Genomic DNA, 13,797 nt, shown 5'->3' with positions numbered 1-13,797 from the left:
AGAGAAGTGGAAACAAATATGCAAAAAGGCCAACTATTTAAAAAGGAACAGGTAAGGTCAAAATAGCATAACTAGGAACATTTTAAAATGAAATAAATTTTCTGAATTCAAAAATAACAGGAGAAATAAAATATGAATTCAAGTCCAGTGCTGTAAGATATTTTCATATAAAGACTACTCTGATACAACCACCCTCATTATTCTGTGCCTCAGGTTGTCTTCAAGGTTCTTTAAGTTATAATACCACATTTTAGGGACCTTGAGCTCAACATCAGCTAGATATCTTGAGTATTTCCTTTGATTGGCACAAAAATTTTAAATACTGCAAGGAAAACACTCTTCTTAAAGTAATAATCAAATCCCTCAAATCCTTGCTGATAATCTTATAAATTGCTATAGTTCTAGGGGCAAGGTTGAAACAGTTTTTAAAAATAGAGAAGCAGCTTTATCTTGACCCCCATAGATCATGTCACAAATCCATACACTTATGCAGTGACAAAGTTCCAGATCACTGACTGAGTAGTTTTAAATTATATTATATACTTAATTTACACAAATAATAAAAGACCATAAAACATTATTCAAACATGTTTTAAAGCTCCAGCGAATGAAATCACCCTCTAAGTTCTAACAAGTTTTAGATCTGGAAATCAAAAAACAGTATCTCATTGATAACTAAAGTAATTTTCCTGTATCACTTTTAAAGCTGGCTTCCTGATTCTGCTCAAATGCACACAAATATTGATATTAAACACGGTTATGTAGTATGATACATAGCCTCTACATTTTAAAAGGCTAAGGGGTTATAGTTTCTTCTAAATTCAGCATAATCAAATGAGATCAATAAAATGTCCCAGAAAATAATACCTTGTGATTATCGATCAGGTTCATCACTAAATCAATATCTCCATGGACAGGTTGGTCTTCTGCCAGCTGAGGTTCAACTCTATACAGCCAATCAATGAGGGCCTGCAAGGCATCTGTGAATTGTCCAGAAAATAACAGGGCTTCCTCCAATTTGTTTTGTCTGGGGGGAAAAGGTGGAAAAATCAATTTGAGCAACAAAAAAGCCACCCTATATATTCCAACATCTAAAATCCACTTATGGAGCTTGAGCAGTACTCCAAGAAAAAAAACAACAACAACAATATATTGGTATCCAGTGCTGTTTCTTCGCTTTCCTTAGAAAATAACACAACTTTTCTCAAATTTTCTTTTTCATTCCTTAAATCACATATGCTCTTGGAAAATTCCCTGTCATTACCTCTAGAATTCAGTGACCTTTCAATTTCTTCATAAAAAAATATGCCTTAAAATTTTTTTATATTATCATAAGTAAGCTTGACTTTTTTGAGTGTACAGTTCTATGAACTGTAACACATATATAGATTCATGTAACCTTCATCATAATCAAGAAACAGAACAGTTCCATCATCCCCCAAATCTCCCATATTTTGTTTGTAGTCACATCCTGCCCCATCTCCAACCTCTGGCATTCACGTGTCTGTTTGCCATGCAATCATTTATAGGACATTGTAAAAAGCACATAACCTTTTAAAATGGAAGGTTTTAAGGATTTTTAAAAACTAACACCAAAATTTCTATATTCTTTCTGTATATTCTATAGATAATACTCTAATTTTCTATTGATTTTATTATTAGAATAAAATATTCTATTTAATCTTAATACTGACAAAAGTAATAAGACCAAGGATCTATGAATTATTTGAAAACATTTCTAAGATATTTGAACTCTTCTACTAGGATTGTACTTTCTAAATACTTAAAGATTCTGGGGCAGCCTGGGTGGCTCAGCAGTTTAAGCGCCTGCCTTTGGCCCAGGGCGTGATCCTGGGGTCCCAGGATCAAGTCCCATGTCAGGCTCCCTGCATGGAGCCTGTTTCTCCCTGTACCTGTGTCTCTGCCTCTCTCTCTCTATCATGAATAAATGAATAAGTAAATAAAATCTTTAAAAATAAATACTTAAAGATTTTGAAATTTGTTTTCGGCCTTCATGGTTCTTACAATGAGAAAGAAGACTGGAAAGGAGTGGATGGAAGTTGGAAGGGAATACCAGGCCACACTGGTAGGACCTTGACGCACCATATCATGTTAAGGAGCCTGTGTTTTGGTTCACACTCAATATTAACTTCTTGATAGGTATGAGGCGGGGCAATGACAATATCCCATTCATATTTTAAAAATATCGCCCTCCTGGTTATGTGGAAGTTGGATTAAGGAAGACAGGAGCAGACCTGGGGAGACCTGTCAGAAGTCAGGTATGAGATGACTGGCTTGGCGAACAATATCACTTTTGAGTGAATCAAGTAATTAAAAATAAATAATAATGAACAACAAAGACCTCTCGGCGCAGGCACTATGTAGGGAGGATATTACAGATGACCAGAAGTTCCCAGGCAAAGGAGGTATTTAAGGTTCCTAGAATGTTCCTACAAAGCATCACTACTGTACACTCAAAAGAAGCCTACAAAGTAATCAGACTGCCTTAAAGAACGTCTTACCTTTCCACAGACTTTCCACAGATAGTATCCCATTTGTCTCTGAGTTCACTCAGCATGTCATCCAGTTTCAGGTTGTCATCAGCCAGAGAGGTTTTCTCCTTCAGAGAACGTCCAGTTCTGTTGGTGGTGTCATAGACAGAATGCTTGGCTCCAAGTGATTTCTGAAACTCCTATATAATTTAACAAGAAAATAGTGTGGATTTCTACTTAGGACTAATAAACAGGTAAGAGACATTACAAGAGGCATCCCTAATAAATGGAGTCTTAATAGAGGAAGATATCAGCAAATAATCAAGTCAGATAGTGTAGTACTGTACTCTATACAGGAATGCACCAGGGTAGAAAAGAATCTATTTTTCAAACTGAGGAATTAGTTTTTCTCAGAAGCCAGGTGTCTTTGAGAGTACTTATTGTTATAAAGACAATAATTTCAAAGCAAAACAAAATCTTGAATATTTTGTAGCTATTAACCACAAAGAGTATACTAGTTATAATAAAATGAAATTGCTATTGAAAGCCCCAAGAGTTTGGAGAGGAATCTCAATGAGTAACTAAAGGTCCTATGTGGACACAGAGTAACTCATAATCTGCAATTTACTACAATTTTGCTTATTGGCCAAACAGATCTGTTGTCACACATCTGAGATGCTCACAATGCTGTTACTATAATTTTATCTGCAAGCCAGGATGAGGGACAAAGGTGAGCCATATTTCGAGATTCCTATGTTCTGACCTATTGCTCAGTCTGTTTATACCCCTTGGCAAGCCTATCACCCTCCCCTCCTCCTCACCTCTAAGATGCCTTATAAAAGTCTCATAAGATTTGCAGATTACTTTTCAAGTATCAAACAGCCATATTGCTAATGTGACATCTATACTTTGCCATTTTTACATTGTTAATTTGCATGCTTGTGCATGTAAATTTGTATGTGTGGGAGGGCTGGATTATATTCTACCTACACAACTCAGCCACAAGCTTTTGTAGAGCAGAGACATTGTCTTTTCATGCCTCTCATGATCATCTTACATTTTGCATGTGTTTGTAAGTATGTAATAGCAAGAATGAGACAGCTGCTCCTGAATATACAATCTCAGGGATGGGAAGGAAGGAAAGTCAACCAAATGGGTATCTTACAAGCTTATAATATATGACAAAAAAACTAACACAGTGATTCTAAATCCTAGTAGCCCATTTGAATCACCCTAGACAATAAAATGCTATTCAAATATATAATTTTCCAAAATAACCTCGGTTATAATTACCTAATGAGCTCTTACTGCCTTTAAAAGCTGGATGCTTTAAGTGTCTTAATATGACTAAGATATTTATTTTGTCTTATAATAGGAAGCCACTTCATCTGGAAATTTCTTTTTTAATCTGGGAATTTTTTTAACAATAAACACCATTACAGGAGCACATGACCTCTATAGTTTGTTTTCTGTAATTATTTTTTCTTGTTATTCAATAACAGAATGTTAGTTTTACAACCATCATCTTGACAGATTTTCTTCAAAAGAGCAGATACATAAAAAATGTTATAGCTGAATACGGACAGATTAAAACCTTTTAAAAACAGAAAAATACCCAAAAGATGAACAGAAAAGACTTTTAAAATTGGCTTAATGTAACTTGCATCCTTATCTCAGACAAATGCTGACTTTGGCAACATGTCTCACTAGGAAAAATAGAGAATCTACCAGGGTTCTTCAGATATTCTTATTTCTAAGGTTCTCCAACTTAAATTTTTTTTTTTTTTTTTATTTATGATAGTCACAGAGAGAGAGAGAGAGGCAGAGACACAGGCGGAGGGAGAAGCAGGCTCCATGCACCGGGAGCCCGATGTGGGACTCGATCCCGGTTCTCCAGGATCGCGCCCTGGGCCAAAGGCAGGCGGCAAACCGCTGCGCCACCCAGGGATCCCAGGTTCTCCAACTTAAATACACAATATACTTTCATAAGACTACATGACATGATATCTATGTTCAAGTGCAAATAAGCATTCTATTTTGAGAAGGAGGCTCTCATTTTTCCATCAGAGGTGAGGGAAGGAAGGTGCTACTCACTGTCACTGTACTGTTAGTACTGAATGTGGCAGCCCATGGGCAGAGGGTGCCAGCAGACAAGCCACTCACAAGTTTTCCTCTAGTCAAAAAAACAGGTGCACAGTGTTTCTTTTGGCCACTTGAGGATCATGACTTCCTGAGGTTAGTCTTTACTACCCATGGAAGCAATCAACTTGTACGAAGATGATGGCTCGAATTTTCTGATGATGATAAACCCTACATCACTCTAATTTTTTCCAGCTTTTATAAAATTATCATGTTTCAAGCAATAATATATATATATATATATAGATGCTTACAACAATAAAACTGTTTCTGCAGGACCTTTTACCCATATACTCACTCTGAGGGCCCATGATCACTTTATAACCAAAATGACAGACCCAAATCCAAAAGGCTGAGGAGGATGAGGGGATTGTTCTTTGAATGTCATGTGGTATGAATATAAAAGGTAAAAATTATAAAATAATATGTTCCTACACCTTCCAGTCTACACAAGGAAGCCACTATGTGTCTTTGAGGGTAAGGATGGAATTCCATATACCACACATAGACAATAAAATACCAGTTTGTGTAGAAGCAACCAATTTTCTCCACTAAACTGTTTGTATGGCAAAATTTGCATTACTTTTTGTTATAAAGTTAGCTTCTCCATAGCATTTGGCCTATGAAAGAAATTACAAGACAAGACAGTGAAAAACTGAAATGCTAACTCTGAACTCCTATAAATCTTTTATGTTATAAATTATATAATACTTCCAGTTTTAATTTTGTATTTTTTCTTTTAACAATTAGCCCTAGAATCGTAGTGGAATGGTCAGCAGAGAGTAAAGATACTACTGCCACCAATGCAAAGGGCAATCAGTTTTAAATTTAATGGAGGTCCATTTTTTCTAGTGATGAATCAATATAGCACCAAGTAAGAATTTAAAAGTGAATTTTGAGATACAGAATGACCTATACACTTTTCTTGTTGACCCACCTTATGCTGTGCAAGTTGTGTTTTTATCTTGTCTGGATCGTTGGCGATTTCCAGTTCAGAGTCCAAAGATTTTTCTGATTCCTCTAGCCATTCCATAAGTTTACTCCAAGCTTCATGGAACTGTAAAAGAAATGCACATCTCTGTCTAGAAAATTTTCTGGTGTGTTCGCTATATTTTAAGTCTAGCATATTTTTAATAGAAATTGATGTTAATGAAAATGTTTAAAGTTATTAATTTAAATTTCTCCTAAAAAAGAAGAATGTAGTAAGTAGTAGCTCCATAGGATCACAAATGTCTTCGTAACCCCTGGCTTCTGTGGTCATGCCCCCACGGTCACTTTGTAGTTAACTAATTCAAACATATAAACTTTAACAGAAACAGAAATGAACCTAGAAGCAGGGAACACCAGAGAAAAATTCCTTCCCTTTCCTTTTGCTGAGTTACTAACATAAACTGTCAAGAGAATTTTATTTGCTGTCATTGACAGATCTGAGTTTATTTCTATAGTGTTTCATTCCCATGTTAAGGAAAAGAACAAAAAGGGAGAGATGAAGGATAAAATTTATAAACTGGTCTTAAAAAGTAACAAGAACAACAACAAAAAAAGGCCATAGCATTCCTATTTAATACAAAAGGAGTTCAATATCTTTTTTGCTGCTATCAAAATCCTCAAATTAATGCCTGTGCCTCACTTACTGGTTCTATATGTAAGAGCGCCCATGGGATGTGATTTCTAACAAAGTATAATTCTCTTTGGCATCTATGACCTTGTGATATTCTGGTGCTATGTATACTTGATTTCAGCCACAGTCTCTTTTCTGTTTATCACAGAGAACTAACAGGTACTATTTTTGGATACCAAATTGTGAAATTGGTTGTAAATTATTTCTCATAATAAACTTAAGTGAACAGATACATAACAAAAAACCGAAGTAATCAAAATAAAATCTGTTTTATATCAAAGCACATGAATAATGAAATAACAAAAAGACACTTAGCAGTAAGCTCAAGAGCACGGGATCACAAAGCTGGCAGGGCCCGATGAGATCATCTCATCACAAACCTGTTCTCTGGATACATCCTTCCCACAAGCCCAATTAATCTAAATATGAAAATACAGAGGCCAGAAGAGGCATAGAAACTGCCAAAGTGAGAGAACTATGATTCACATTTGAACCCTAAACTAAGATAGTACAATGATAAGAAATAAAGAAATAGTCACAGTGTTTGGTAGTCCTACTATAAATACTGTAGGCTATACAACAGATGGCAAGTTTAATGACACAAATGCATAGGTTCTAAGACTGGTCCTGCTTTTAAAACTATTTTTAAGTCACATAAATAAAAGAAATGCTATATTTTTGCACCACAAAGCAGTAGAAAATCCTTACATATTAAACAAAATGAAAAATAAAATACACAACATGGAGAAATACTTTTATAAATTAAATGCTCATAACCCAAGCAATGCCCATACTACAGAGGACACTGCTACATTGGTAGAGAGAAGAATGTCAGGCTTATTGTTAATATTGTCTTAAAAAAACATTAAGAGACTGATTCTATTCACCCTCACTGATAACATTGAACACATCATACATCCCACTCAAAAAGAAAGAATACAGCATGTAATCCTACAACAATGCAATTTGTCATTTCTAAAGCTTTTAACAAATTTATGCTGAGAACTTTGAACAATGAAACATGTGACTCCCATGACATCTTTTAGCTTGGCTCCCCAAAAGAATGGAGTCCAAAGCCAGTTATAGAAAAATGCAAAATAGGGCAAAAAGAATAATTAGAAAATCCAGCCACAACATTGCACTGAGTTTCCAGTAAGATTCTAAGCTACATGCCAACCAAGGAGGGTGCATCTCTCTCTTCCCTGGAGTACAGAGACACGTAACTTTACTTCTTCTCTGTGTTTAGTCTAAGAATGGAACAGGAATAATAGGTGAAGAGAGTAAGGGGCGTTCCTTGTGAGATTCGTGACATTCTATAATTGAAAGGACAAGGAAAAAAACAGCCCTAAAAGGTTAAAACAATTAATTTAAAAGCAGGGTGGAGCTGTATCAAAACACTAGAGAAGAGAGCAGAGCCTGTCAACAAGTGCAGATTCAGAGAGGTGAGGAGTACCCAGCAACTCAGACACAGAATCAGCCCTTTCAAGAAGCTGCCTGGAGGGTCAAGTGTCTGCCTCTCACTCCTGAGAGTCTGTGGACCAAACCTGGCTTTGGAACTAAACACAAGATAGCGATATAATACAGAATGATGACTTACTCTGGCTATGAGAGTAGAGGTTGCAAGGGCAAAGGGAAAAATAAACAAATGTATTAACAAAAAATCTGAGTCTCTTTCTGGACCTTAATGATAACAGTTACTCCACAAAGCCAAGCTATAATCAGACTTTTCAAGATTAGTCCCCAGGACTGGAAGGTGCTGCCAGGGCAAAAAGTGAAGTCACCATAGAATCTTAGGCCACAGCCCATTTAGGAAATAAATACCTTGACCTTGTGCCATGATTGTTACAGCTAATTCAGCCTGTAATAAAAGTACTTTAACAGCATAATGTATATTGCAACACCTAGAAATGATTTTTTGCCAAGTTTAGAGAGTTTTATAAAGGTTTACCTGCTTGGCTCTCTTCCTTGCATCATCCAAAGATCTTCCTCTTTCTACTAACCGTTGAACTACCTTTTCCCATCGACTCTGTACACTGATCAACAGATTCTTAATTAGGACAACATCTTGTTTCTGACTGAAATATTTCAGGTGGGTTCCAGTTTTGTCCAGCTCTATTATCTGCTCACGGTGAGAATTTACTTCATTTGCAAAGACCTTTCCCAAAGAAAAAAAGGGGTGGGATTAGAAACAAATGAAAAACTGTTCTATCTTAAAAATGCTTCTAGTGCCATAAGCTGAAACCATTTTAAAGGACAAAACAAAGTTTTCAAACTACCAAATTCATGCTTCTGACATTAACACAGGCTGTTGTCTAAAAAGGTCTGAAATGAGAATGCTAATCCATCTGAGTTACAACATACCTTGTGTTCATCAATTTGAAACAAAACTGTGTCCAAGATAAGACTTGGCCGAGAAGCTACATTGAGGGTCTGTTCAGCCTGGGTTAACCAATTGATGAAGTCTTGGAGAGAATTGTGGAACTCCATTGCCAAGTTGAGGGCCTCTTCCAGTTTAGTCTGAGAAGACAGATTATTTAGTATCTGATGATATTTAATTTCCCTCCCTCCCTCCGTGCCTCCCACCCCAGTTTAACCACACTCTGGCAGATTTCCTTCCCATCCACACTTTATTTATACCTAATCTGTATTTCTGTATTACCTAAACAGTTAATGAATGTAATGGGCCTTCACTAAAATACTGGCAAACCAAACTTCTTTAAGTATAGTGAAAAGATCTCACTGCAGCTAAAAAGAAAAATCTAATATAAACTAAAATTGTGATTTTGGGGCATTTAACGACAGAACACAATTACTAAACAGAAATCTGTAGAAAGAACACTTGACATTCACATGATTAATTTTGGGGGTCAAAATACTATGAAATATATGTACATTATGTTCTGTCAGTGAGGGCACACAATCTAGTATTCCTAGCCTATCATTTTTCTTATAGCATTAAACAGTGATAATTTTAATTCCTTTTCATGGACTTTTGTTATGGAAGTGCTTATTATATACACAATCATCTCACTCTCTTGACCTCCCTCTTTCCCTCCCCACTACACACATAAATAACTGTGGTTAGAATTATTTAACAATCCAGATCCGAGTGGTTCACAAATTTAAAGATATACCTAGTAACACTAGATCTATGATCTGTTTGAATAGACTGCTTTAACTCTGTTCTCCTGTGTTAAAAGAGAATACTATTTTCAACCAACCCCCTGAAATCTCCAAATGTATACAGAGAAAATTTAAACAAAGATCATTAAAAGTTCCACTGATAATTCTACTCAGAGATAAAGTAAATCCCATGAAATAAAACAATGAAAGAATTCATTCTATGACATTTTAATTAAAGCATATACCTTCCTTTCATTGAGTTTGGTTTCCACCGATTCCCATTTTTCTTTCAAGTTGTTTAAGTCTTGGTCAATTGTCTCTGCAGATTTGGGGCATCTTGCAAGCATCTGCTGGCCTTTCTGCATCAGACTTTTATATATTTCTTCTTTAACATCAAAGGCAGCACAGATTTCCTAAATTGAGATACCCCCCACCCCGAGTTATATCATTTTAAATAAGAGAATAAAACCCAAGAGGTTCTTTTCCAGGTCATCAATCCCAAGCCTCTGATCATATATTCACCTGTATCCAACATACAGAATAGCCCTGACACATTCACATTTTTCACTCTATTGAAACAACACCTAAACCTATAGACATACTCTGTTCTGCCAGAAATTTCAGCAATGGTGCTATCATTATTAGTCCTTTCCAGCATGCTAAAGTTTGCGAAGTAATATTTTAAATGTTATCAAGAAAGTTATTCACTGTACTGTAACCAATCAGGTCTGTGACTCTGAGCAAGTAATTTAATTTCTCTGGGCCTCCGTTTCCTTCTCTGTAAAATGGGTTTTCTAAGTCTCTCCTCAAATTGTGAAACAATGGTTGTGGTAATTTTGGTATGATTCATCCCTATGCTCAGAAGACAAACAATGAATAGAAACTAAAGACTAAATTGTAAGACACTTGAAGCTGATTATTCAGATTTTGGAATCACAAAAAACAAACTTGTGGGTGGTACTACAAATATTACTCTCCTTTATAACATTTTTAAAGCTTTCAATTGGAATGCAGTATGTTTCTTCTACAGAAAATATTTAAAAATTATGAAGACAAATTAAAATTTTAATATCAATTAAAAAAGGTACATTCATGCAAAAACTTAAGACCAGCTCTATTTCATTGGTTCAACTATAATGTGGGTCAAATTACAGATCCCACTGAAAATTATATTCTGTGTCTAACATCTGTAGTAACACATTTCAATAATTTTTAAAACTGAGGAATATTCATAAAGTTCACCATTTTAAAATGTACAATTTAGTGTTTTTTAGTGTATTCACAAAGATGTGCAACCATTAGTATAAACTCCAGAACATTTTATGCTCTCAAAACTTTGTAATTTCTTTAACCCTAAAAAAAAAAAAACCAAAAAACTTTCTAAACATTGTTATAAGATCATCCACCAAAAGCCTTTAATCCTAAAGTAAAACTTTTAAATACAGCTAAATCTTAGGAAACTGTAATATTACAAGTTTTCTAGTTTCCTTCATTTCTAACACAACCAAATCAAAAGAGCACTACTGGGCAGCCCAGGTGGCGCAGCGGTTTGGCGCCGCCTGCAGCCTGGGGTGTGATCCTGGAGACCAGGGATGGAGTCCCACATCGGGCTCCCTGCATGGAGCCTGCTTCTCCCTCTGCCTGTGTATCTGCCTCTCTCTCTGTCTATGAATAAATAAATAAAATCTTAAAAAAAAAAAGAGTACCACTAAAATGATATTAACCAGTACCAGTAACTGTTTAGAATTCCTTAAATCACGGAATTTACAATTATATTGCGTTAAAGCAAATTCATTTTAAATACCTCACCCAAACCAAGTGGATATGTATAGCAATATTTTTCCAAAAGTAAAGTATTTCTAAGATAAGCTCTTTGCTTTCTACCTTCTTATTTTATTCTTCTAAGTCAAAATTTAAAAAATATTTGTAATAATCCCAAGCATGTTGGTGTAAGAAATCATTAAGCTTATACTTAATGGACACTGTAATAACTATGTAAGTAATTCCAGGAAAGTAAGAATTATCTGGAAGTCAGGTTTTATAGAAAAGACAAGCACTGCCAAATTATTACTTAGTCAATTATTTTTTTCAGTAAAACAAATGGGTCCCCTATGGCACCAAAAAAATGACAGTAATAACAAAACTGCCACGTACACAGTAATTTTCTAAAACAATGAATATACATTAAAGGTTTCTAGGAGATTCTATACTGGATTGTTAGAATTGATTTTAATTGCTCACAGCAACTGTAAAATGAATCAGATGCTACCTCTGTTGTGTTTCTTCTCAACCCCTATAAGACACTTCCTATTCGAAGCACCAAATTTAAAATTATGTACAACTAAGTCCTGTTTCAAATAAGCTCTTACAACAACACTGGACATCTAATAAAGAAGACAGGCTTTAATGCATAATGGCCCATTTCTTTTGCCTAATCTCTAAGTACTTCTCCTTTAATTTCCCAAGTTAGTAATTATCAGTATTTGAATATTAAACATTCTTCTGATGAAAATTCACAAGTATAAAAGAGGATGTGTTTCCAAAATCTGAAACAGACTGTTTTCTCTTAGAAAACTTCTAAAGCTGAGTTACAATGTAAATGAATAGGAACTGTCAATAAGTCGAAGTCTAAATTTAATTTGTCAGTCCACATTTCTGTGAAAGAAAGCCAGAGTCTCAAGTTTCATTATATTTTTCTCCTTATGTTTAGGAGTTGACAGTGCCACAGAATCGGGATGGGAATGGCCCAAGGGCACAATACTCTCAAATGGACAATTAAACAGAAGCCTCCTCTTGTCCACAACTGGTATAGGTGTGAAGTTTATGATACAGCCCCATCACCACTACAACAAACAAACAAGTAACTCTTGAACAGAACAAGAACATATTTTCCATCCTTCTAGGAAACTAGGTGGGAGTATCATGCTTACAGCAATAATTTTTAAGTCAATTCTGATTACTTTAGGGATTTTTCTTTTCACTCAATTGTATGACAGTTTATAATTTATACTATGTTGTATTACTATCCATATAAGCTCATCATTTTATGGGGATAAGTTTGCTTTTAAAAATCTTTAGAAGTCTAAACTTCTAAAACCTTTTTTCAGATACTGACACACTAATCTTTGAAATAAAGAGTAGGTTCTGACTTGAAAATTTTAATCGATAAATGGCGTTTCTAGCACTTACACATAAATATTTCTACTGTAAAACTGTATATCCTTTAAACCTTCTCCCACAATTTATTTATCACCAGGGCCCACACAAAACGGTCAGTGTCTTAATCAGAGGCTAGAGCTGTTGGAAATAATATACTTACCATGTGGGCATTAAGCTGCTCCCTGGCTGTTTCCGGTAAACCTCCCAAAGGTTTGGATGCTAAGAGATGACGCTCTGTGTCAGTTAGCCACTGCTGCAAATCCTCAATCTCACCATGGAACCCTTTGGCCTGGAGTGATAGAGAGTTTTAAGTTTGGGCCATAAACACATTGTCACTTTCGAGCAGAAAACAAGGTTTAAACAATCCCCGCCTGCTAAGCTTCTCTATGCATTCTTAAGAACAGGCAGGTGCAAATGGATTTGCCTGCCTTTCCTCATCATGAGAGCTCTGGCAGATAAGACTATTACACTAAGAACCAGAGGGCTGCCTTCTCATCTGCTCTGTTCTTTATCCCACTTATTTTTACTCTCTCCTTGAGGTATAAAAATTAAATAAGGGTCTGCAAACCAATGAAAGGATTCTATGCTAATTTTTTTTAATTTACTTCTTTTAGAGAGAGATATACAGAAAGAGAGACAGAGAGAAAGAGCACAGGGGTGTGGGAGGGGCAAAGAGAGAGGGAGAAAGAATCTCAAGCAGACTCCCAACTGAATGCGAAACCTGATAACTGGCCTCAATCCGATGACCCTGAGATCATGACCTGAGCAGAAACCAAGAGTTGGGCGCTTAACCAACTGAGCCACCCAGGCACCCCAGAATTCCATGCTATTTTGGTCTTACAGGCCAACGAAAGTTTGAGAATTTATTTTCTTATTCACCTGGCGCAAGGCACCATCCAGCTGCTGCTTCCTTTGTTCTGTTTTTTCCAAAACATTTTGCCAGCGTTGATTTAAAACCTCTAGCTTGTTCTGAAGGTTGCTTGCTTCTTCTCCTGCACTTGATTCAATTAGATCATTTCCTGCTTTATTAACGGCTTCCACTGTAGACTGATGAGCTAATACATCATTTTGAAGCACCTGAAAGTATTAAGATAACACTGTGTTTACTAGCTCATAACCTGTTAACATCACTTTTAACACATCTTCTATTCGCTGAGTATAAGACTTCCTGAAGCAAAAACATCATATGCATAGAATTTTAGTACAAGAATGTGTTAAAGTGTTGGACTTCTTTTCTCTTAACTTTGCAGCTTTCCTGGATAT

General features: G+C 35.7%; 1 protein-coding gene across 29 annotated transcripts in view; it reads right to left on the bottom strand.

Annotated features, from left to right (window-relative positions):
• The window catches only part of DST (dystonin), a 481,436-nt gene that overhangs the window by 24,627 nt on the left and 443,012 nt on the right, over window positions 1-13,797 (bottom strand). For all 29 annotated transcript variants that reach the window (XM_041769040.1, XM_041769112.1, XM_041769077.1 and 26 more), the window contains 8 exons: window positions 13,414-13,611; window positions 12,695-12,823; window positions 9,621-9,788; window positions 8,614-8,769; window positions 8,201-8,407; window positions 5,569-5,688; window positions 2,523-2,692; window positions 868-1,027 (listed from right to left, as the gene is read on the bottom strand). In XM_041769040.1, the coding sequence (XP_041624974.1) occupies window positions 868-1,027; window positions 2,523-2,692; window positions 5,569-5,688; window positions 8,201-8,407; window positions 8,614-8,769; window positions 9,621-9,788; window positions 12,695-12,823; window positions 13,414-13,611 (1,308 nt within the window). The remainder of the gene's footprint in view (window positions 1-867; window positions 1,028-2,522; window positions 2,693-5,568; window positions 5,689-8,200; window positions 8,408-8,613; window positions 8,770-9,620; window positions 9,789-12,694; window positions 12,824-13,413; window positions 13,612-13,797) is intronic.

Source organism: Vulpes lagopus, chromosome 1 (assembly GCF_018345385.1).
Source record: "Vulpes lagopus strain Blue_001 chromosome 1, ASM1834538v1, whole genome shotgun sequence".
Lineage (NCBI taxonomy): Eukaryota > Metazoa > Chordata > Mammalia > Carnivora > Canidae > Vulpes > Vulpes lagopus.
Note: the sequence above shows the minus strand (reverse complement) of the source record. Positions and strands in the feature narration are given on the sequence as shown.